Source organism: Rattus norvegicus, chromosome 8, assembly GCF_021556685.1.
Source record: "Rattus norvegicus strain SHRSP/BbbUtx chromosome 8, alternate assembly SHRSP_T2T, whole genome shotgun sequence".
NCBI classification, from domain to species: domain Eukaryota; kingdom Metazoa; phylum Chordata; class Mammalia; order Rodentia; family Muridae; genus Rattus; species Rattus norvegicus.
In genome coordinates this window covers 91,780,840-91,806,405 of record NC_141541.1, presented here as the reverse complement: position 1 = coordinate 91,806,405, position 25,566 = coordinate 91,780,840, and the positions used below count along the sequence as shown (strand labels likewise).

The following is a 25,566-nucleotide window of genomic DNA, read 5'->3' as shown; positions in this document are numbered from 1 at the left end:
TGTTGCTTATTATTTTAAGTAACTTGTGCACGGAGGACAGATTGAATAGTCCATGATATATCGTGTGTTCCTTGGTTAGACCACATTTGAATTGTTTTCCAAACTGAGAGTTCCTTCCTATCTGCATCCCAGATCAGCAGCCATTTTTAAAATGAAGATGGCTAACAGGAGCTGCCTCGACGATCAGGGCTGAGTCAGTCGCCTTCATCTTAACCTCAGCCTTTTCATTGCCAGCAAGATCCCCAGCAGAAGTCATCTTGAACAAGATGCTACTTACTCTCTCCAGCCTCAGATGTTCCTATAACATCTGGCTGTAGCACTGTTTTCCCAGCCTCGTTAGATGCACTGAGAACTAAGCCATTGCTTTGGAGTTTACTATTACTGTTACCACTGTTTTCTATTTACACTACTATATCCACTCTTAACCTTTCCCACAATCCTAGTACCCCTGTCTTAGTCAGGGTTTCTATTCCTGCACAAACATCAGGACCAAGAAGCAAGTTGGGGAGGAAAGGGTTTATTCAACTTACACTTCCACTGTGCTGTTCATCACCAAAGGAGGTCAGGACTAGAACTCAAGCAGGTCAGGAAGCAGGAGCTGATGCAGAGACCATGGAGGGATGTTACTTACTGGCTTGCTTCCCCTGGCTTGCTCAGCTTGCTCTCTTATAGAACCCAAGACCACCAGGACCACAATGGGCTGGGTCCTCTCCCCTTGATCACTAATTGAGAAAAATGCCTTTCAGCTGGGTCTCATGGAGGCATTTCCTCAACCGAGGCTCCTTCCTCTGCGATAACTCCAACTTGTGTCAAGTTGACACACAAGACCAGCCAGTACACCCTGTAATGTGTAGGACTTTTCTGCTATGCCATTGGCAAGTGAGCAGCGAATCAGGTGGAATATGCGTGTCTCTCTTTGTTGTACTAGTGAAGAAATGCCTACCGGGACAGCACGATGTGAGCTAGACTAGAATACAGGTCTCTGATTTACTAGGAGCGCTCTCCATCCTCCTATACACACAGAACCAGATCACATCAGAAAAGCTAACCTTGTCCAAAATACCACAGATGAAAACGGCGTGTAAACAGATGAAAACTGTTTCCTGTTGGATTATATATATTTAAAAAACTAATGAAAATGCACTGTGCACACATGAACGGTTTTTGGTTCATTTTTTATTGTTGTCTATGTTTGGTTTCTTATAAAATGTTTTTCCTTCAAATACAGCCTAGAAGACAGGTATTTATTTGAATTTGTCTAGGCTTCTGAACAGATAAACAGAATCCTTTCTCAATTTTTTTTTCTTAACAAAACATTTGGGGTCAACAGGCTAGCCTGCTGTGACCTTGATCGCTATGGGTAGTTGAAGTTGATAAGCCAAGCACAGGAGGTAACAGAGAGTTTGATGTGGATTTGATTGTTAATAATGTGAATGTGATAACAGTTGCTTTTATTCACCTGATGTAGTTGTCATCTCTGAGACTTAATAGCCTCAGTCTGCTACCCTAGGCCTAATCCTGGGAGCTTCTAGCCTCCGTGTAATCTAATCTAGGCCTAGAATGTTTTCAGCCTCTGAGACTTCCTGCTGCATAAGCTCACTGTTTCTAGTTCTTTCTGAACTCTTGCAGGCTCATTCGACTCAGCTATTCTGGGCCAAAGTCCTCTCCATGCTGACTGATTCATTCTCTTCACTTCTCCTGAATTGCTCTGCTTGGCCTCATAGTAACCCTGGCAACACATTCTAATCTTCTGGGTCTTTCTCAAGCTCTGGCTCATTCTGTCTTCACTTGTGTCTAGCTAGTTCTCTCTCTGAACCTCGTCTGTGTACAGTTATCCCAGTAAAACCGTCTCCTTTCTTCCCTCCCTCTGCACTGCTTCCTCTTATGTTGCCTCTCCTTCCTCTCGTGAGTTGGGAAGATCCTGTTCTGTCAAATCTTTCTTTGTCTGCCACTCAGTTAGACATCACTTTCAAACACGGGTGCTTCTTCCTACAAACGTACTTTACCTTCGTCGTTTGGCAATAAAGATGTGTACTAAGGACATGTCTGTATTCTAGCAAGAGAGATTAAAGGTGTGTGCTAAGGGCTGAGCCATACCACAGCTAGGAACAGTTGGGGCTTTTTTTTTCAGTAAATGACACAATCTCGGGGTTCACCGTGTGATCAAATAGCCTGCAAGAGTGATCCCTCAGTTCCGAGTTGGGTCCAGAGCTGTAGGAAGACAGCTCTGTTTTAAACTCCCTGTCCTGCAAGCACCAGAGTTCCAATCCCCAGGACCTAGGTAAACCCGAGCATAGCATTCTGTGTCTGCAGTCCTTGTGTTCCTGCAGGGAGGTGAAGAAGAAACAGGAGAATCCCTAGAAACTGGGCATAGGCAGCAGCAACAAAGAGGCCTGGCTCAAACCAGAAGAAAGGCAAGGACCAGCCCCTGAGGTTGTCCCTTTGACTTCCATCAGTGACACACACACATACACACACACACACACACACACACACACACACACAGAGAGAGAGAGAGAGAGAGAGAGAGAGAGAGAGAGAGAGAATACAGTACAGCTTGGAGGAGTCTCAGACTTGGAGCTACAGTACGAACAAATCAACCACAATAACATTTAACATAAAGCCTTGTGACTTTGAAGAAAATATCAGTGTGTTTTATATTATAGAAAACTTCCCAGTTTCAGGGGTTCCCTGCTGTTGAAGAAATTTTCTACCAGTTTTATGGGTAGTACCATCATTTGTGGGGGAAAAATGATCTTGTGTCAATCAACTAGTGTACTGTAAATATTTGCTCAGGAGGACAGGGTATGAGATGAGCACATTTCAATGTTTCTCTTCATGGATGAGTTATTTGAATTTCAAGGCTCCAGAATGGTTTTCATGTGCAACCAAGCTATTATTCTGATTCCCCAACCCCAGCTTTGGATTTAAAACAAAAAGGCAGATTAATCTTTAACAAAAATTAGAATAATGAAATATTTTTAAAAGTTAGTGACTAGCAAATCGGAGACGAGTCACCCAATAAACTCTGTAGGTGAAGTGGCCAGTGGCCTCTCATTGGCAGGAGATGTTTAAAACAGATCAGACCAGAGTTGGGCAAATGATCCAGTGTGGGCAGCGCCTGCTGCTCCAGCAGGAGAACCAGCATTCTGATACTTACCGCGGTCCTATGAAAAGCCAGTGTGGAAGCGTGGACTCGTAGTCCCGATGCTGGGAGATACAGGGGTAGCATGGAGACCTGTCTAGCCATTTGTTGAACTCCAGGTTACGTGAGAAAACTGGTCTCTAAAAATGAGATGGGAACAATTCAGAACGACCCCGAGTCAGTCTCCAGCCTCATGGGTGCCTGTATGCACACACACACATGCACACACACACGTTCGCAAGTGTGGAGTCCCCACAGGTCTAGCCATCCCTGGTGAGGTTTCTGAGCTCTCCTCTTCTGAAGGCTCATGATCCGGCACCAGGAAGCACAGACCTTATTGTCTGTGGCTTCTTGCCACGCCTTCCAGAGCATTCTTTGAATCACAGATCTTCAATCTGATGCCATCTACAGCCGTTCCCAAACAAATGGTGAAGGGGGAAAGGATTTCCTTGTCTCCTCAGCCCTGCTGACTTTGGTGGGGAAAATGGCTCACTAACAGAGTGGTGGCCACCATTTATTCTCAGTGGCTCAGCGCTCCCTGTTAGATGGGTGCTCTGTGGATTAGAGACCTCCTTAGAGGTAACTGCCCCCCTGAGTTTGTGGTGCGTGCTGCCTGTATGAGTTATGCTTCCGCAGTGCATTCATACCTACACTCCTGGTATTAACCTGTCATCTATTGTAACATTTCCAAAGTGGGTATTCTTTGCCCAAGTACCTTGTGGTTGCTTAGGTGTTAGACTTTCTCTAATGACACGATGTCTGTTTTCTGTTTATCATGTAACTTTCATTTGTTTCTTTCTCTTCTGCCTTACAGTCCAGCTTGGCCTCATTCACCTTCCTGATTTGAATGGTGATAGATTGAAATTTTAAAATAATAATCATTACATCTTACTGTAAGAGAGTCAGAAAAAATTTGGTGCCTGTTGTCTTCCAAATCAAAGCCAGGCCCCTGGCTGATTTAATTCTAAGCCGTTCTCCCATCCATCCCCATCTCCTGAGATTGTAACAGCCCAGAGACACCCACTCCAGTTGTTCTCTGCCCCACGCCCTTTGTTGTGTGGTAGGCAAAGGAGTTTAATGAGCATGTAAAAGGGAAAAGGACTCAGATTTTCAGTTTTGGTCCAAACTGAAAGGATCTCATTATTGGAAAAATGTTAAGTGTCTTTAGAATAATCTGGGTTTGAGTATAATTTTTATGAATTCTAAATACACATCAGATACTTGCAATGAAAACTTAGTGTTCGGTAGAACTGGTCTGTTTAGTGTGAAATATACAACAAACTAAAGATTTAATTAAAGAAAGTACAATGCCACATTAATAAGTTGTATGTTGACTACATAGTAAAATGGCACAGTTTTATACATTGACTAGAACATCATACATAGTTCCACCTGTTTCTTTTTACTATGTTAATATGGCTCCCAGAAAATCTAAAATTACATGCGCTCTATGTAACATGATATAAGTTGGCAGTGGTCCCAGATTTCTGTTGAGACTTTTAAAACAAAACAGATAACGAGTAGTATTATCTGTGTGTGACAATTACATTTAGCAGGGCACTTCTTCTCATCTCTTTTCTTACCTGCTTGCCTTCCACATAGATTCATTTTTCCTGGTTCTCTGTTTGACCCTTCCATGACCGAGCCATGCTGAAAGAAAAGCTTTGTTGGTGGTGAACTCTGAGTTTGTAATCTGAACCTGCTTGGAATGTCAACAAGGTGTGGAATTCCAGGTTGACAGTTTGCCTAGATCTTTGGACAATATCGACTGATACTTATAATTACTACTGAGGAGTAATTCTTTGCAGGTAACCTGCTAGCCTGCCCTGTAACTCCGATAACTTAAGTTTGTCTCCTGTTTTCCTTGTTGTCCTGTACTTTTGGTATAGTAGGCCTTGTGTTCAGCCATTATGTCTTTTCTCTTGTACTGGAACCACTTTTTCTGCTCCTGAGCTGCCTCTTAGGTTTGAAAGTTCTCAGGTACCCACCTGTCTCTCCCCTTCCTCTTCCCTCTCTCCCCTCCCTCTTCCCCCTCTCCCCTCCCCCTCCCCCTCCCCCTTCCCCCTCTCCTTTTCTTTCTTGTTGTCCATCTCTTTATTGTTCTGGAGTAATCGCTCAAAGGCAGTCTTTTCTCTTGTTGACCCCTTACTGAGTTTATTCATGGTTCAACTTTTTTTCCTCTCGTTTATTTATTTCAGAATCTATAAGCCACTTTCCTTTCTCAAAATTTGTAATTTAAAAACTTAAGAGTTACTTTTTTCTCCTTGCATGTTCGGTTCAGCACTCCTTATACTTCTGCAAATCAAAGACAGTTTAGTATAGAATAGCTGCACATACAGTATCTATCCCTACATACATGACTTAAGTAGGAAGAGTAACTCAGTTATTGTCACCATCATCGTCATCTTCAGAATTCAGCATTGCCAGCGGATTTGTTTTCCCCACTCTCACCCAGTGTGTTAAGTAGCCTCTCCGTGGGTTTTCCTTGCTGTTCTTACAGGTTAGGCACTTTGACATAATTTGAAACTTTGGTTAGAGTCGCTTGATACCGTCCTTTGACTTCAGCACTGTTGTGAGAGTTATTGATGACACACATAGTTAGTGTTCACTGCTGCAGACTGTTTAATGGGTACTGTTGTGTGTTTCAGTGTCCTCCTGATGTGGGTTAGCTCCAGTGTTTACTTAGCTGCAGCGGCGTGTGTTTATTAGTTTATGCCTTCATTGCTGGTGCTGAAAATCAAACCTGTCCAGGGCCCAGCATTGTTTGTAGACACACACACACACACACACACACACACACACACACTTTTTTAATGCTTTTAGTGGTTTTTTTTCTTTTTTGGAAGGGGTGTTATGCAAGTCTACGTAAGTATTAACTACATCTAAATTGTTTGCTTTATTATTTTTGAGCCTTTCAGTCTGACTGAGCAACCAAGCACCTCTCCCCTATCCCTACTCCTTCTTGAGAAATAATAAATGTTCCTGGAAACAGAGCCCAGGGCTAGCCTGGGGCAAAGGCGTAGAGATGCTATCTTTGCATAAGCAGTCTCTAAAACAAATAAAAAACTAATACCCTTTGCAGAGAAGAAGGAACAAACATGTTTATGCTGGCCTAAGCACTGAATGTTGGGAAGAAAGGTGTTTCAGCCCTGATATGTGACCGTATAGCACACCATTGCTGTCCTGACAAATTGTAACCCTGGGCTCTTAACAGTAGCAAAAGGGCACAGTGATTTATCTGGGCATAGCACACCAGCGATGGAGGAAGCCTGTTTTCAGTTAAGACGTGAGCCTTCCCACTGTAAGACACATCACCTCCTATGCTGTTTGCTTTTTAGATCCCTTAGAACCTCTTAGGGCATGAAACGCCTGGGATTAAGACAGCTGAGTCATGCTGGTGCCCATCAGATTCCTGCTCAGCTGTTCCTATAGAGGGTGATGCTGTTCAGCTCCAGCCATACAGCAAAGGGCCTTCTGCCTGTCTGTGTCCTGATCCAGTCGTTGGGAAGTCACTGATTCGCCCCTGCCTCTGATTTAATACAAGAGAAACTCACTGATGCCTTGACCTGTCAAACCCTCTGTGTGCCCACCTCCTGACCATCCTGCAAATCAACCTTCCTTGCTAGTACTAGGGCAGCTGGGAGCTGAAGGAGCCTCATGGATATGCATACGACCTTTGTTTGCCCATGATTCTCATACTCTTGGGTGTTCTTAGTTCTCACCAGATTAATATAAGCCTGGTGTACACCAGGCAGTTTGGCAAGAACCTGCTTTGGAATTCCTTGTAGCCCAGGAAACACTCCTCACCCCACAACTCAGCTTGCTAGAAAGCTTATCCTATCTCCTTTCTTTATCCTTATTGCACAGATCCCTTAGTGCAGTCTGTTTCAGTTCCTTCACGGCGTACCCTCCTCCTTCTTATCCACCCTCACAGCCAAGTTACAGTGGTGAAGTGTACTATATGACATCCAATAATGATGGCCTTCCCAAAACAGCACACCTCGTCGCTGTGAGCAAAGCGTGATAACTGGTTGCAGAGAATCTGGATATAAAGAAATGTGTGCAACTTTAAGGCTCCGTTGAATGCAATTTCACATCTTGTAATTCAAAAGATTCTTTAAGACCGACCGTACCTTCTATTGTGTAACACAGTAGTCGAGTTGATGAGTCATTTCTCTAACCTCTGGCTTAGCTGTAATAAGCATGACCTTTTAGGTTACATGTCATCAGTAAATCATTCATGAGTATGAAGGTTGAGCCCACAGAACTCAACCCAGAAGGACTGAGTTACTGGACACAGCTCTTGGAGCCAAGATTCAAGGCATAGTTTTGAGCCACCGCCTTATTCAGGCAGCTGAAGCACACTGAACCCCAGAGAAAACATCACGTGCCCCTAACTGGAAAATGTCTAAGTTTGACAAAATAACCCCCTGTGCAGAGACTGCCAAAGCAACCAGCCTTGTCTGGAACTGGAGTTTGTCACATCCGTAGCCATACAGTTTACTCATGGGAAAGCATTAACATTTTCATTCTTCATGCCTGTTTAGTGCGTTGTCTTTTGTTGCATCTGATGTAAGCATCATTAGATCTGTGTTTAAAGATTGATGTCTTAATGATATTACCTGCTACTAGAACATTGAGTGTAATGTTAGCATTCCATTTATATAACAATACTATATACAGTCCTGAGGTTTCCATTGCTGTGATTAACATTATGACCAAGGTAACCTGGGGGAGGCACGGGTTTATTTCACCTTACAACTCTCAGATCATCTCACTGCTGAAAGAAATTAGGGCCAGCGTGGGAACCTAGAGGCAAAAGTGGAAGGCAGAAGCCATGGAGGATGCTGCTTACTGGTTTCTTCCTCTGGGCTTTTTCAGTGGGCTCTCTTATACAACTCAGAATGACTTGCCCCAGGTTGGCACTACCACAGTAGGGTGGGCACACATCCAGCATTAATCACATTGGTGTGAAAATACTCCACAGACTAGTGCATAGACAATCTCATGGGGGCATTTTCTCAATGGAGGTACCCTCTTTTCAAATGACACTTACCTATGGCATGTTAAAAAACTAACCAGCCTGTGTTTATATTTAATATACATTTCTATAATAGCAGTGTAATGCTTTCTTAGCTGTTTATCAGTTACAAGTAGAGAACATCTGTCATTGATAGTGGCCTGACAGCAAATGCGGATGGACAGAGGCATTGAGTTTGTAACGTAGGAAAGAGGAAAACCAAGCACCCCTGTAGAAACACTGTCGTTCTGTGCTCAGACCTGCTGAGGTGTTGCTCTCTAGAACTCAGCTAACTGATACAACACGAGGCCTATGAAGCTGCAGGGTAGAGAGCAGAAGAGAGAGGGTTCTGTGTCTCTTCGGGACAGGGGAGGTTCTACTTGGAAGAGAAAACAATTAGTCAACTGTGGGAAATAGACTACGGCCTTGTAGATAGATCAGGGGACAGAGTGACCTTTGTGACCTTTGCCTTTTGTTTCTCCCCAAGACAACTATGCATTTCCACATTTTACTTACTATTTTATAATCTAAGATTTAAGGAAATTATTATTTTACATAGACCTCCATTCTTTATTCTTTTATTGTATGCCTATTTTTATCTCACCCTATTAATAACTAAATGGTTTGTTTTTGAGATATATTTTATTGTTTATTTATATGCCTTGAGTGTGTATTTATGCGCTGTGTGCATGTACGTGCCTGTCGGGGGCAGAAGAGAGCATTGGATGCCCTGAAACTGGAGTTGCAGGCGGTTCCAGACCAGCCAGCATGAGTGCTGGGAACTTAGCTCCTTTAGAAGAGCAGCCCGAGCTGTTAACCACTGAGTCGTCTCCCTAGCCCCGGTTACATAATTTAAATAGCTCATTCTTATTTATCAAACATGCATATTATTTCCAACTATGCCGTATTAAATATAATAGAAGTACAGTATTTTTTTTACAAAGAAATATTGGGTCATTACCACCTTGTTAGATCTCTGAGTTTGTTCTTTGAGAAGCTTATGGTAATTTACAGTAGCAACCCCCAGTAAGCAGTGAGTTCTATGGTCTTGTTAGCTTTGTTCTCATTTGATCAGATGAGGCAGGAATATAGCTGTTTTATTGTGCCAAATGAGGTGGTAAATGTCAGTTCAATACTTTCGTGTTTTTCCTCTTAATTTTTATATTATTTTATATTATTTTTGTATTGTGTGTGTGCATGCGTATACATGTGTGTGCCACGGTGCCTGTGTGGAGGTGAGAAAATGACTTCCAGGACTTGGTTCTCTTCACTATAGGTCCAAGGACTAACACAGCTGTCACATTTATATGACAAGTGTTCCTCACCCACTGAGCTGTCTCACCCACCCTATTCGTGTGTTTTCTTTCTTTCTTTCTTTCTTTTTCTTTTTTTTTTTTTTTTTTTTTTTTGGAGCTGGGGATCGAACCCAGGACCTTGCGCTTGTTAGTCAAGCGCTCTACCACTGAGCTAAATTCCCAACCCTATTCGTGTGTTTTCTAGTGCCGCTCCAGTCACTGTGGTGCCATGTTTGCGCCATAGCTTTTATCTTCTGGTTTTACATAGCTGTACAGAATATTAAATTTGTTCAATTTTCTAGTTAGCCATTTGTCTTTAAGATTTATGTCATTTTCCTTGATGTCTCCCTGTGCGTATGTCTATGTGTGAGTTTGTGGACGTGGATGTAATTGCCCAGGGAGGTCAGGAAAGAGTTCCAGGTCCCCTGGAACTGGAATTAAAGGCAGTTATGAGCCACTGATGTGGGTGCCCAGGTTTGACCTGTCACAGGCATGTGCAGTGCTGCCTCAAGAGATGGATCACTATGTGAGACAAACTAGCTGGGCACCTGACTGCCATGCCGAGGCTAGGGGTGTAGTGAAGATGCTAGAATTGATAGAGGAGAAATAAAGGATAAATTTATCAGAACATAACCAGGAATGGTCTAGAGATCAAAGCACAGCAAGAATGGGATGAAAATATGCTTCTGTGACTGACTGGGGCTTTGTTGAGCATCGTGCATCTAATTATTGTTGTTGTTGTTATTATTATTATTTTCTTTGATAATTTTATACATACGTATTGTATTACATAGCTGTTATCTCTTCCTCTCCCCTTCCTGTGTCCTCCCCTTTTCTTCTCAAATTTATGGCTTCATTATTATATATTCACAGGTATTATAAACGCACCCTACTAAGTCTATTTAGTGTTGCTCATATGTGTAATGTGGTCAGCTGTTTGATAACCTACCAAAGGTCCAACTCTAGAGAAGAATGAATCTCCATCTTTTGGCAGCCATTGATTGCCTCTAGTTCCTCCCCTAGCGGGGTGCAGGGCCTTGTGTGCTCTTTCAGTCCATGTTGCTGTGTTGACTGGTGTTGTCATCCTCTCAGGCAGCTGCGTTGTTAATACTTCAGGTTCAGCATCCTTGTCATGCGTAGAGAAACATCTTGGTCTTCGGGCTTTTATGATCTTTGTGTCTTCTCGTCCACAGTCTTGCTGAGGCTTAGAGATAGTGGTTGTAGATGTATCGGTTCAATTGAACGCCCCACAGTCAGTATTCTGTGCATTCTGACCAGTTGTGGCTTTGTTTGCTGGTCTCCATCCGCCTCAGAGAACGGCTGCTTGGGTGAGGACTGAAGGAAACGCATTTAGAGTACAGTTGGGATTGACACTGACTTGTGGAAGGAGTGGTAGCTTCTCCTATATGACCCACACCCGTACTAACTGTTGTTTTCCAGGACCGGCATGATTTCCCCCCTGTTAAACTGAGCCTATTAAATCTAATTAGGCAGCCATTGGTTGCTACCAAGATACGTATGAATGCCGATATTATATCCTTATGACACCTTGTCATGTGGGCCATCGTTGTGGTTCCTAGCTGTCATAGCTGGGTTGGACTATAATGTTCTCCCTTGACAGTTTGGTTAGTACCATCAGGAACTGTAAGAGCTATCCCTCAGGGATGAGGATTCCTTCTGTCCTGTGCCTGAAATATGTGCTATATTCAGCTATAAGATCTTACCTTCAAGTTCTAGAATGCAAACAAGGGTATTGGCAGTAGACTTTATGGGGGGAGTGTTACTTGGACTCTGTTGACTAATAACTCAAAGGAAGGGATCTTATGCCTGGAACGGGGACCTTCATTTGACAGTGTATGACTCTATGTGGGGTGCCACTTGTGTGTGTGTGTGGGGGGGGTGTACATACACTTATTAACCTCTGCATAAAATAATATTTCCCTGTAGCTAGTAAAAACATCCTTCCTGTTGTGTATCCCTCCTCCCTCTTTCCCTCTGTATTACCCTCTGTCCCTCCCCAGGTAGTTTCTGTCCCCCATTCTTCCCATCTTCCCCTTCATGGCATCTGCATCCTACTATCCTCCTTTCTAAAGGAGCAAAGTGAGCAAAGTGACTGGAACAAGGAGGTCGGCAAGAGGTAGATTCCAGGTAGTCTGAACCACAGCCTAAAGAGTCCTAGATTCATTAAGGACAATGGAAAGTGCTTAGGTGCACATGCATTACAAAGCAGGGCGCACAGCAGCTCTCTCCCCATTCCTGTTTGAAAACTAAGAGAGGAGGTGGAGCGCTGGCTCAACAGTTCCACACACCTGGTATGCCTCCAGAGTCCAGTTCCCACCATTCAGCACCTATGGGTGGCTTCCCAACCTCCTCTGACTCTGCCTTCAGTGGCTTCCTTGTGTACCAGCATACATGTTCACATACCCACAGACAGTTTTAAAAAGTAGGACCGTTAAACAGCTACTGTGTGTGTGTGTGTGTGTGTGCGTGCGCGCGTGTGTGTAAAATGTACACCTTGGGACTGGGGAGATAGGTGAGTGGATAGCGAATATGGTGCTTGCAGACTTGGGTTTGATCGTCAGCACCTACATGAAAGCCAGGCACTGCTGCGCGTGTCTGTAATCCCACTCAGGCAGAGATCTACAATCCCAGAAGCTTGTTGGATACCCAGCCTTGACAAACGAACTTGCTCTGAGTTCACTGAGTGACCCTGTCTCAAAAATATCGTGGAAAACGATAGAAGAAGACACCCACTGTTGAACTCTGGCTTTCATTCATGCACACAAAGAGCGAGTACACATGCAAACACACATGCTCGCCCACTGCACACACTCTTGAAATATGTACTTCATAAACTTACTTTCCCTGAAAACTATGTTGTTCTATCTGTTCCTAGGATCCGTATTATCCATGTATATTTTATGTGATTTCACATATAAATACCGTTCACTGAAATCTCTTCTTTCTAGTCTCCTGAGAATGCCGAGGGCAAAGATGGAGCCAAGCTAACGAAGCAGGAGGTAAGCAGGCCCTCGACGTCCCTGCGTAAGTCTTAGCATTGAAATGTTTCGTGTCTTCGCCACGTGAAGGAATGCCATTGCAAGCGAGTCCACTGCGGTTGAGAGCCAGAGGTCAGAGTCTGCACGCAATTCCACCGGGCTCAGGCATGTTTCATTGAATACTCTGAAAAGGCATTTTCCGATATTGCTTGTGTTTCTTCCTGTTGGTCTTGCTGTCTGTCAAAGTGGGTATTGAGCATTCCTTCTGGGCGGAGAGCAAGATAATAGGTAAATTCATGAAGGAGAACAGAGCCCACTTCTTATAACAAGAAAATGAAACGTTGTTGATTTCGTCCATTTTCAATGAATGAATTATGAATTCTTTTTTTTTATTCTGAATGTTTACCTAAGAGGATTCATCTCTAAAGACAAAACTATGAAATGATTCACCATACATCCAAATATTAACGCTTTTTTAAATTAGGGAAATCCTTAAGTTACTCAGATAAATAATTAGTCCATGAATTAAAGATGCTTTGTGTTAAAATACAGAAACCCAGGAAAGGGTTAAGAACTTGTAAGACTTGCTTATGTCTGATCCTAGATGGAGATACCAAAGGAAATGTCTTAAAAACTCAGAAGTGAGATGTGTCTGTGTGTGATGACAGCTATTCCCTTTTGCATAGAGCTTTCCAGTGTGTGGAAAACTTCAGCTCTTACACTTGGACGGATAAACTAAGAGGGGTCACAAGAGAGCAAAACCAATATCCAGTTACAGATCCTTTGATGGGTGATTCATATTATGGTTAATAATTCAGAGGAATTCATCTTGATACCAAGACTCCTACATAAGCTTTTTACTCGGAAGCTCATTCTGCTACAGAGAAAATCTTTAAGAGAAGCTATAATGTAAAAACAAAACTGCCTGCTCTTATCAGCCATGTACCAACCAGGAACTGCTAGAGATAATCATGAAATCAGAAGTCTACAGTCAAGCCACCACATATGCTAGGACCAACCAAACCTTGATGAACACACAGAAAATGGCAAGACATATTTTTTAGAACAATTGGTGAAGTGTAACCTCAATATGCTTGGGTTTAGGTAACACAGACCACACGCGCGCACACACACACACACACATACATACACACACACACATACACACACACACACACACACACACACATGGACACACACACACACACATGCACACACACATGCACACATGGACACACAGTGCATTTGGGTTTCTCTCTGCAGGTTGACATTTAACTTGATCAATCAGAAAGCCTTAAAACCATTGCTCAGAGGAAACATTTGCCTGCAGAAAGCCTTACCAGTCCTTACCAGTCCTTACCAGTCCTTCTTTCTGGCTGGGGTATACATAAAAGATAAGCATGAGTTTTGTGTATATGTTAATTACCCCAAGGATTCTCATGCTTGATGCTTTTCTGGCTTTTTATTTACCATTTTATATAATATACTTTTTATATTATTCCTAACAATAATAGTTTGTAGACAATGCCTTTTTTAAAAAAAAAACCTGTTATGCAAGCCAAGGCCAGATTAAAACTCATCCTGTGCCTTAGGACATCAACAGTCATTTGAAAGTAAAAGGTCAGTGGTTGGCTTGACTGTTGACAAACACTCAGAACTGCTGGAAGTACCCTGGTCCCCACCCCTCCCCCAGCGAACTGAAATTCAGCTCAAACTGAATTCTCCAGTGTGTTGTTTCGTATGTCAACCAGGATGAACAGATACCAGTTACAAAGGAAGCTCTTCTTCTGAAGATTTCTCACGATGGCTGTGGTATTTAGAGGGCATTGTACAGAGACCTGACCTTCAGGAGACTTGGACAATAAATGACCTAAGCAGTGTAACATGATCATGCCGCTCTGCCGCTTACACAGTCTTTTTTCCATGCTTGAGTGTAGTCTGTTCCATAGCCAACCGTAAGAACCTCCCCACCCCCGCCTTCTCTCCTTGTGGTGGTGGAGATGGGACCCAGCACCTTGTATACCCTCAGCTTCACCACTGTCCTATACCCCTGCCCAAGAAGCATTCCTTACTAGAATGTGTGCACACCTATAAATGTTCCCGGTACTATCCAGGCCCTGTGCATCCCACAGTGAAAATCCAGCAAAATGTTGCCTTCCTAAAGCTAGTATGGAAAGGAGAGCAAAGCAAAATGATAGGACATTTGCTGTTGAAGAGAAGGGGTGGGGGGGGGGGATAGAGACTGCAAGAGCCATGCTGGGTTTGATAGCGACAATGGATACAGTGTTCCTTAGTTTATCTCAAGGAGAAGCGTTCTTAGAGAAATGATACAATTTTCTCCAAATGTCGCAACTTGTAATCAGCAGAACGGAGGAAAACACCTGAGGCCCCCATGCCCAGTCCTTGTTCACCACCCACCTTCTATGCTGGCTTCAGTCCAGTGACCCAGTTCCTAGCTCTTCATCTCCATTGCCCCAGCCAGAGCTGTCCTTCTGTCTTTCTGTCTCCCAGTTTTGAAAAGGAAAAGCCGTTCGTGCCGAATTTCTCGTTTGTTTTGTTTTTGAGAATCAAAAGCAGCTTGACTTTTAAGCTTCGCTTTAAAAGAGCTCGCTGGTGAGGTTCAGAGGCAAAGGGGCATCTTGTGAAAATGAGTTTGAAGCAACAATCTGCAAAGTCCAGTGATTCTGCTTGGATCTCATTCTCCCTTTGAACTTTGAGCAGATAGATGTGTGTGCTGCGTCTGCAGCCAGGATGTTGAAATAGACCCCGTGTCTTTCAGATGCGGGCCATTGGTCGATCAATAATGCTTACTGGATACTTCCAGTGTCTCCTGTATGTATAAACCACAGTGACCCAGCACCCTAAAACCCGTTATTCCCTGTCCGAGAGCCATTATTTCTACAACTTTTTCCTGATTTCTCACTTAGTCAACAAATTAAGAGAAATTCAGTAACAATCCCGCCCCTTATTTCTACCAAGTAAAGACTGAGCCTTAAATGAATATTTCAAATGCTTTAAATGTTTTAAAGGGGAATAAATAGCAGTCTAGTCTGTTTCATACCCCATAAATGTAGTCCAATCATTTATAGCTGTTAAGGCTGTGGAAGCTGATGGAACTTTCCAGGAAGGTATCCACACTTGCATGCATAAGCGCGCTGCTGACTTAGTGAAAGTTAGTCTCAGCCTTCTGCAGGGAAAAAAGAAAATCCGCTGTAGTCATTACTGGAAAGGACGTTTTCACAAAGCCTTTTCTTTATGACACAGAAGAGCTGGCGAAGTTTAGGTAGGAAGTCATAAGATGATTTGAAGGTAAAACAGTTACTTTTTGGAGTCTGGCAGAGTGGGATAGCCTATAAGACTGTTGTCCAGTCAATTTCCCAAGCATTCCTTTTGGAGGCCCAGCCTGTAGAGCAGCGCTGTAATGAGTCCATCCCTCTGGAAAGCCTGTTCTGCATGTTCAAATGTTGGCATGGAGAGGCAAGGGTTTGCAGCTGCAAAATCCTTCACACGGCTTTTTTATAACTTCTTACGAAGATTTTGCCAACAGCAGCTGGTTGGCAAATGGACAGTTATGCATAATGGTTAGAGCGTCTGGCCCCTTTCTGTAAATGATAATCTGTGGCTTTCTGGCACTCGCTTCTAATGTTTGCTTCAACACTTACTAAGGGTCCATGCTAGACACTGGCACAACTGAATTAGGAAAAGTTGGTGCTGTGGGGTAGGAAACTGCAATGACTGCCGAAGGGAAGCCAACAGAATGCTTGTGGGTGGACAGGCAAGCAGGACAGGGTTTGGGTAAGGTTTCTTTGCTTCCCTCTAGCAAGGAGGCTGACACTCTTCCCTGCAGACATGGTTGCTTTCCCTGCTGTACTTGATTTGAGACCACACAGAAGCTTCAGACCTGAGCGCTGTGGTAACCAAGGGATCACCTTCTATCCTTCCACATTCAGAAACCATGTTGAGGAAGCAAAGGACAAACGTGTTTTGCAAAGCTTAAGTGGGAATGCTGTCTTTTCTTAGCACTACCCAATGTGGTTCACCATCCTGAGGCAAGCGTCACAGGAATTGGGTCCTGTCTCTTAGGAACTTGTGGGTGTGATGTCTCAGATGCACCCGTGAGACTCCTAGCAGGCATCTTGGTGTTCCCTGTGGAGAATCCCTCATGCATCCTTCTTTTCTAACCACAATTGTGTCTCAATCTGTGTACTGACCGTTATGTCCTATTCTGGGTGGTGGCTGTGTCCCAGGCAACAACTTAACCTGTGCGACTTCCTATGCTTTACACATTCTATTAGCCAGACTTAAGTCCCACTTTGATTGCTCATAGAGACCCCAGGGTTAAAATGATTCATGCATGCTCTGGCCCTTCATTTCCTTCTTTGGCTTAAAGAATGACGGGTTTAGCTTCTCTTGGGACTTTGACCAAGAACATTTCTTGCTACAGCGATGTCAAGAACTATTTCTTCCAGCGTGATCTGTCCCACTAACCCAGTATGACCATATTACAGATTCAAGAATTTCTCCAATTCTTCTCAATCATGACACGAGGTCCCACTGACCATTTTTACTGACCCAGTTAAGAAAAATTATTTCAAGCATTTAAATTATCATAATGAGCCAGAGTCTTCATAAACCAATGTGAGTCAGGGAAAAGCTCGAGTTCATTTATTCAGCAAATGTTCTGGGATGTGTGAGGTAGTATCTGCTGTTCCACTGGAGATGGGAAAGTGAGTAGAAGGACCAGGAAATATGAAGTAAAGCCTGCCGAGAAAGCCAGTTTTAGCTTTAGGAGGTTAAATCCCTTCACCCAAGACAAGTAGGTTCTCCTGAGTAGTTGAGTGTCATCTTCATCATGGATGCTTGTGTTGTTTTGTATTTTCTTTAGAATGATATTGACTATTAACTGATACAATTCTCAAAAGGTTTTTTTGAGGAAAAAACCCACTAAATTCAATATCTAATCAATTTTCTAAATGTTTGAATTGAAGAGATTAGTGAAGCCTGTTTTAAGTAGATAATTGTGTTGGTTTTGTCCTGGGTTTGAAAAGAACAAAAACAATACAAAACGAACAAGCAGCCTCTCTTACCTGTGTGGGATTTACAGTCATTGTTTCCCAGCATGGCGGAGATGGAATGTAATGTGTTGGTTCTGTGGTGATGACTTAAGTCTCTTACTAGCTAATGGATTTTGGTTCCACTTAAACCATTTTTTAAAGGTAATCTCATGTTCTCACTTCAGTTTCTCACAAAAGAAGCGACTGTGGTTTAGGGTAGAGCCCGGTTCCACTTCTCCCAGCACTCTGACTGGGAGGAGCCACTCAATGAACGCTAAGCCTGTATCTTGTAGCAATGCTTTCTCTGGAGTGCCCGGCGGACTTGGCATGTTTCCTGTTGCTAGCCTGTAGAGGATGATGGGTGTCATGCATTTCATTCTTTCAACAAAGTAGAATATATCAAGAATGAATTTTTAAAATTAGCCTGGATATTTATAAATACAAAAAAATTTTTCCCATTCTTTTGTAGCCCACGAGACGGTCGGCCAGATTGTCAGCGGTAAGTCCTCAGAACCCCTTCTTTAAGATTCTTAGAAATGTGTCTCCCTTGTCTAAAGCAAAAGGACGATTACCTGGCATTTTCTTTAAGTTTCTTTTCCTTTTGGAAAGTACTTGGGGGTCGGAATTTCCAGCAAATCTGACCCCTGTTGCCAAGCCATTCACTTGATTATCTGTGTCAGTGAGAAACAGTGAGCGGCCAGGGCCATTATCGAGTATCTGAAGCCCATGCAGATTGGAACTGCTAAGTCCCTGAGACAGGCAAGTACATGAAGGGAATCCTGGTTTCCAAATGCTACACCTGTGAATGTTGAAATGGATCCAGAGTGTAGATTGTCTGCCCACAACCCATGCTAGTGTATGTTTTAATCCTGGATCAGAATGTCCCTAAAGTAACGTAATCCATTCCCATTAGCTGTATTCCAGTCCTGCGACATCTCAAAAGAGTGACACTCTTACTTTGTCTCATGCCTTCGTCTTCTTCAGGTGGCCATGCCCAGGAGAGGATGGGGATTAGATAGAGCTAGGATGGAGAGGTGAGACTGAGCCTGTGCTCCAAGCAAGCCTGTATGTGCTTCTCTCTGGCTTTTGTGCTCCTCAAGTCCTCCTCCTCCTGTAACAAACAGGCCAGCCCTATTCTGCATTTTGCCCACCCCCACCCCTCCCAGCTACCTTCTAAAAAAAGAACTGGGGAAAGTTTCACTGACAGTGAAGCATCCCCACACTGAGTGCCACAGGTGCTGCTGGACGTATGTGCGAGTGGCTGTTCACACCACTTATGAATTGAAGGGTTTCATTCACGTGAGTCTGTAAAGCAGCCGTATCAATCACCAGGAAGACTAAAGGGATGTCACAAATAGCAAGCCAGTAAGGGAATAACCCTTGAAAGTCAAAGGAGAACAAAAATTTAAAAGAGGGCTTTCACGAGCTCCAGGAACCAGCAACATTAGAGGCCCCTTTCACTGAGATGGCCCATGGTGCCAGCACAGCCTCATCTGAAGCCAGAGGTGTTCCAGTCTCTAATCATCCTCTGAGAACTGGGGAGATGGCTCACTGGCAAAGGTGTTTGTCACACATGCAAGCATGAGAGCTGTGTTTGGATTCCCAGCACTCACAAAAAGAGCCGGGTGCGTCCCGGCACTGGAAAGTAGAGGCAGGCGGAATCCTGAAGCCAGCTGTCCAACCAGTCCAGCCACCTGCGGAGAGTGGTTGAGGAACACGCCTGACATTGTGCTTCAGTTCTCTCTCTCTCTCTCTCTCTCTCTCTCTCTCTCTCTCTCTCTCTCACACACACACACACACACACACACACACACACACACACACACACAGTCTTAGTTTCTTAGTACTATTTTGATAACACTGAAAACTGAACCAGAATAAAAGGTCTATCTCACAGAAAATGGTATAAGTGGAAAAATTTTCCTAAAAAATCACAAACAAATACTGATCTGTCAAAACTTACAATAATGAATTTTAAAGTTCAGAAGATTTAGGAGCCAGGAAAGGGTCTGTATTTGGAAAGCAGAGGAAGATTTAGAGGGGTAAAAAGACTAATAAAAATCTTCTTAATTTTCAAGCTCAACTTTTTTTTTTATTATCTCCTTTGAAAGGGCTTTCTTTTTCTTTTCCTTTTTAAAGGAATGTTGTTGTTACATTTATTTACTTGTGTGCGAGGAGGTCAGAGGCTAACTTTCAGGAGGCAGTTTTCTCTTTTCATCATGAGTGCACCAGGGATAAAACTCAGGTTATCCGGCTTAGCAGTAAACACCTTTATCTCACTCACCCTCCTGTTTGTGTCTCACTCTGTAGCCCAGGCTGGCCTCAAACTGGTAGCCATTTCCTGCTTCAGTGTCCTGAGTGCTGGGGTTACCAGAGTGAGTTGCCATGCCTGGCTTTATTTCTAACAGCTGGTCCTTTGGAAACGAACTGTATAATTTTATACCTACAGGCTATATTGAATATGATCTCCACAGTTTTCACAGATACTGGGAAGGTGGGGTGCACAGTTTTCTTCACAGGGGATACCCTGAACAGTGTTTCCTATTTCTAAAACCTTCCTTTAGTTCTCAGAAAGATATACACGTTTTAAACCTTTATTAGAGAAATATTTGACCCAAAACACCCACAGAGAAATAATAGCCAGACAGGTTGCTGCATTTATATTCTTAGTAAAACTCCAGAGGTAAATGAACCCTGTGTCTTGTGTTAGATTCTTACCTTACGCTCACTTTGAAGGAATGAAACAAGAAGAGGCTACAGGACTGAAATCTGTGTCAGGGGGAGGGATTTGGAAAAGGCTTTGAAGAACTCAGGCCTCATCTGTGATCGACGGATGGGGGAACTCGGCTTGTGATTCGCCACTGTAGTTTCTAGCCTGTCAGTGAGGCCTCTGAGAGCGAGCTCATCAAGCCGTTTAGCGAGGGCCGGAGTTTCTCCCTTTGCTGTGGGGTTGTGTAAAAAGGAACTAGAGAAACTTAAACCTGCCCTGGAGAGCTCTACTGGACCAGAGCCTAATGAGTCAGCTTTTCCTTCCCATCTGCAAACCTGGGACGAAAATAGTACCTGAGACTGAAAGAACCAGCCCCAAATGAACAGAGCCACCGTCAGAACCCATAGCCGTTTCAGCCCGTTTGTCTTCTTCTCCGTGCTAATGGCATCCACTTCAGTATTTGTATAATTTAAATTATTCCTGCAGAAACCTGTTCCACCAAAACCGGAGCCTAAACCAAGAAAAACATCTGCTAAGGTAAGAGACACCCTCCCTTTCCCTCCCTTGGCTTTCTAAACAATTAATAAATTATAATCCCATGCCTAAAAATCACCTGAGGAGAGATCTCATTTAATGAGTCAGGCTAAAAGGTGCAGACTAGAAAGTTGTCCCCACCATTATGGGCTTTCCTTAAAGCCGTGAGGTGCCATGTTTTACATGTTAGTGGGAATGTGTTTTCCATTTGGTCACTGAGGTGCAGGGAGCCCAGCAAGTTGCTCTGAACAACCTGTGTGAACAGCCTGGCAGCTCCCTCAGAACGAACAGTAAATCACTAGGTCGTCTGGTGCTGTTGGAGCTGGCCTTGGACCCCATGGCTGCCACCAGCACCAGATGTCAGGGGTTCAGGGTTGGGGCTCACAGCCTCAGATAACTACTAGTAGTAGATGGCCATTCCCATGACTAGCAATAAAAATAGCATCATTTACTCTAGCAAGTAGTGAACGCTAACCCAACATTGGGAGACATGTTCTGGACGCTTTACTTAGCCACCCCCAGCTCAGTCTACTCTATTAAAATAGATTAGGAACGGCCAGTCTAACAAATGAGGAAAACTGAAGTCCATTACTGCCCATGAATTTAGCCACAGTGACTGTCCTGTACTGTACCCCTCAAAGCACCCAAACTCTCTGAAATTGTGTATGGTAGTGAATATATTTTTCCAAGGCAGGGCTCACCACTGTGGTGCAGGCATACAATTAGCAACATTTCTTCATCTGAGCCTTTATTTTAAATACCTTTCTAGCTGTGTAAGATGTAAGACTCCACATGACTGGTCACACTGGGCAGCAACAGGAAAAGCCACGGCCCCTGGTGGGTGGGTTTTTCCCCAGGCTTCCCCCCTTTACCAGGCCCTATGGCTGGTAAAACCACTCATAGTAGAAACGTCCCTGGAGCTATCGACACCTGTGCCAGTCACCATTTCCCACAGAATACAAGTGCCGGTGGGATTATCAGGTAGCCCAGGTGAAAAGGCAAAGTTGGGCCCTCACTCCCCGCCAAGGCCACGATGGTAGCCGCCATTTTGTCTGGCTGGGTTCCGGCAGGGGCTCGCCGCCATTTTGTCTGGCTGGATTCCGGCAGGGGCTCCTTCGTGTTCCATAACGTAACGCTGCGCCTAACTCGTGTTTCTGTGACCCTGTGCTTCGATCCACTAGAAAGAACCCGGAACAAAGATTAACAGAGCTGCTAAGGGGAAGAAGGAAGAAAAGCAGGAAGCTGGAAAGGAAGGTACTGCACCATCTGCAAATGGTGACACTAAAGCTGAAGAGGTACTTTCCACAAACGCCTCCCACTGACCGAATGAGTGTCTTAAACGAAATTGCTCAGTCCTTCAGCTCTGGATAGCACGCTCATAACGTCTCTCTTTATTGCCTGTAATGTTACTGCAGATCCACGTCTCTCGTTCAACTGTTAATGTCTCAGCCTGCAGAAGTCCCCCACCCAGCACACTGTCAGTAAAGGGGCAGATTGAAACAGTGAGAGTTAAGGGTACAGTAGACATTCTGCATGTTTGCAGTGACTAGAATGAGAGAGTAGCGTGCTGTTTCTTATCATGCACACTGGAGCCTGCAGGTAAGGCTTCTGTGGTTGTTTAAATAGCAGAAAGCAATAAACGCTGCAAAGTGTCGCCATAATGCATTCCTGCCTTGTCTGTCCGCCCAGAGTTGACGTGTGTTTCCAAGTAGACCGAAGCAAAAACAAGAGGCCAAACGCTCAAGTGTGTTTCTTGGTGGGTGAAAGTGCCTTTGCTTATAATTGTTTTACTGGTAACTAGATGTCCTTTCTTTCTCTCTCTCTCTAATTCACAGGCACAGAGAACTGATAACGAGGGAGAATGAATTGTCATGGAAAACTAGGGTCGATTTCACGTACCTCTGGGGACAACTTTTAAAAGCTATTTTTACCAAGTATTTTGTAAATGCTAATTTTTTAGGACTCTTACTAGTCGGCATAAAATCTATATGAAGATGGACATTTTATCCTCCTATGGTGATGTTTTCTGGAAACTTCCATCATCCTCAAGTCAAGTAAATACCAATTTAATATCGGAGCTGCGTGTAAAATGGATTCAGCATTCCATACCCTTGCTTTAAAAATTTAGTCCTGTGCATACCGTGGTGTTTTTACTGTGCATATTTGACTTTTTCATGCAATTTTTCTAGAGCAATAATCAGTGGTGCTTTTGTGCCTAGGTTTTATGTGATTTTAATGAAATGTGGATAGTTGTGGCCACCTGCTGACTATTTGTGGTTTAAAATAAAAAGGTTTTCCTGTCTGCAAAATACCCACCTGTGTGTGTGTCTTCACTAAATTTAAGATGTGACTCACTTGACTGATGCAGACGACGTAAGGAATAGCCACAGCTGGTACCACGACGTTATCTCTAACGTCAGGCAGCACTGGCTTGCAGTTTTCTGGAATTTTAATACTATTATTTTCATAAAGCATGTATGACTGCTAGGGTAGGGGAATTACATCCACCACTTAATATAATGCCAACATCACTAAAGTTCCTAAAAACAAGATAGTGTTCTGCTAAACCATAACTAAAAAAATAAATAAATAAAAGTAAGGTGGAGAGCACAGCACATGGAAGGACCAGGTGGATCTCTGGGAGTTCGAGGTCAGCCTGCTCTACACAGTCAGTCCCGGGCCAGTCAGGGCTGAATAGTGAGACTGGGTGTGTGTGTGTGTGTGTGTGTGTGTGTGTGTGTGTGTGTGTGTGTGTGTGTGTGATCCTTTTAGAATAGCTGGGTGTGTGTGTGTGTGTGTGTGTGTGTGTGTGTGTGTGATCCTTTTAGAATAGCACCAAGTCAGATTTGTTTAAAAGCGCTTCCCTGTCTATGAGGACCTCAGGGCAGTGATGGCTCTCGGTCCCATGCAGCCACGCTGGCTGCAGCGTGTGTCAGCCTGAGAGGGGGACTGGGAGTGTGGGACATAAAGAAGGGGAGGATCCAGACTTGACTTAACGATTTTTAAACAACGTCTGTCTGTGCAAAGGCCTGAGGTGTCAGGAACGAAGGACTTACTCTAAATGAAGCTTATTGCTGTTAATGGACCCCAAATGTGAGCCCTACCCCCAGAAATGCTCAGGATTCTGTTTGGACGGAAACATCTTGAAGATGGAAAATAGGTGGTTGCATTGCTCAGAGAGCTGTGTAAAGAGGCTCTTGGTCCTCAAGACTGAACCTGTCCACAGAACAGGGCCCCTCCTCCAGCGTGCATTTTGGGCTAAGCACTTAAACTTCTGTCATTGTCCTAAATCTGTCATTAACTCCAACCACATTCTGTTAAGGATAATCTCGTTTCTGGTATTCCTTGACTTCTTATAAACGGTGCCTTAATTCCTGGGTCTGGGTTGTGCTAAAAGCTGCTTCCCCCTCAGGGAAAAACATCTGCTACCCCGTGGGTACTTTACAAAAAGTATGTTCAACATTCTGTTAGTGCACAACTGAAGCACTTTGCTGGCTAGTGTCCAATTCAGAACCGGACTAGCATACCCATAAATTTACTTTTTAAGAAGTATAGGGGGATACAGATGATTTAAAAAATACTAGTCACTACAGTAACACACGGGGAAGTGAACGTGTGTGTTCTTCTTCCCTTGTTTCGCCATCTCTGAGGCAGTCACTGTGCATCTGTAATCTCTACCCGGCATTTTTAAAAGCGGGAACTTTACTAGGTTTTAATTTATTCAGCTAGTCAAGTATTATTGAAGATGGATATCTCCAGCTTTATTTCTAAGGTTGTCAGCAATGTATGCAATAATAGACACAGAATGTTTAAGTAAAAAAAAAAATACATTTGACATTTTTGATTTGCCAAAGAATGACACTAATTTCCACCCATGCCAAGAGCATACAAACACTGTGAGTCTTCGCTTTGCCAGCATCTCACTTTGCTCAGTCTAGGGAATGAAAATTATCCTCTACTGTTTTAATTCTAACTTTCTGATGTTTAATATCCTCTTAAATCACTTCTAAATATCTCATCTTTGTCTGTCGTTCTGTTGAGGTGCTGACCATCCCCAATAGCGATTACCAATGGTATATGTCTGAGTGTGTGGGTATCTTCGCCCCCTCATTCACAACTTCTGTGAATACTGTGGATCAAATAGATACCAGATCAACTCCAAAGCCACAGATTGGTCCCCTAGCACCTGAAGACTCATGCACACTGTGCCACAGGGAAGGAAACACTACCTGACCACATGCCCCAGGTAGGAATGCCCACACTACCACTCCATAGGCTGGTTGATACACATTAAATCAGCGCCCCTCCCCTGCCCCCAGGGTGCTTGTGGGTTAATCTGGTTGAAATGACAACAACGCTGTGAATCTTTAATGACTGAGTCCAACAGTGCCTGGTGTAGTTGAATCACGTTATGTGTACAGTTGGGAGTGGTACTGCATACTTAGAACTCTCCCTTGAGGTTGCCTGGTGGTCTTAGGGAGTTGGAGTTAGAGTGGCCTTTTTTAGAGACACAGAGCCTTAATGTTTCCAGTTACTTGTTCTGGGACGAAGCAATTCACATACCAGGATTTAACACTCTTGAGTGTGCATTAACATAAGCAATCCGTTCAAAACGAGGTTAAACGATTTCTTTTTCTTTCCAAGTTTCACAAGACTTTGCTCTCCTGCCTACATGTAGAAATGCTATTCTTTAGTTAGCTGAACAGGGTTAAGAGAGCCACCTCGGCTAAGCTATTCACATGGTAGTGTCTTTGAATGTTTTTCTCTTAAGCATGAATTACAAACTTTTATTGTTTTCTATTAGTTTAT

At 43.6% G+C, this 25,566-nt stretch overlaps 1 protein-coding gene and 1 long non-coding RNA gene across 17 annotated transcripts in view; one reads left to right on the top strand and one right to left on the bottom strand.

Annotated features, from left to right (window-relative positions):
• Hmgn3 (high mobility group nucleosomal binding domain 3) overlaps window positions 1-23,068 on the top strand; it is a 36,684-nt gene extending 13,616 nt beyond the window's left edge. For 2 of the 15 annotated variants that reach the window (XR_015626330.1, XM_087560084.1), the window contains exons 2-7: window positions 12,430-12,480; window positions 17,983-18,272; window positions 18,498-18,547; window positions 20,710-20,760; window positions 21,939-22,011; window positions 22,593-23,068. Coding sequence is in view for 13 of the 15 variants with exons in the window: in XM_087560084.1 (XP_087416210.1) it covers window positions 18,240-18,272; window positions 18,498-18,547; window positions 20,710-20,760; window positions 21,939-22,011; window positions 22,593-22,622 (237 nt within the window). In the remaining 2 variants the exon portion in view is untranslated. 15 annotated transcript variants of the gene reach the window in all.
• Window positions 8,229-15,192, bottom strand: LOC148004272 (uncharacterized). Of its 2 annotated transcripts, none has more exons than XR_015627354.1 (3): window positions 14,878-15,192; window positions 12,321-12,724; window positions 8,229-10,795 (listed from the first exon to the last, which is right to left on the bottom strand). It is a non-coding gene; the product is annotated as an uncharacterized LOC148004272 (long non-coding RNA). The 2 variants fall into 2 exon arrangements; XR_015627355.1 differs by having other exon boundaries at window positions 9,672-10,795; window positions 12,404-12,724; window positions 14,878-15,145.
• Window positions 23,069-25,566: the final 2,498 nt, after the last annotated feature.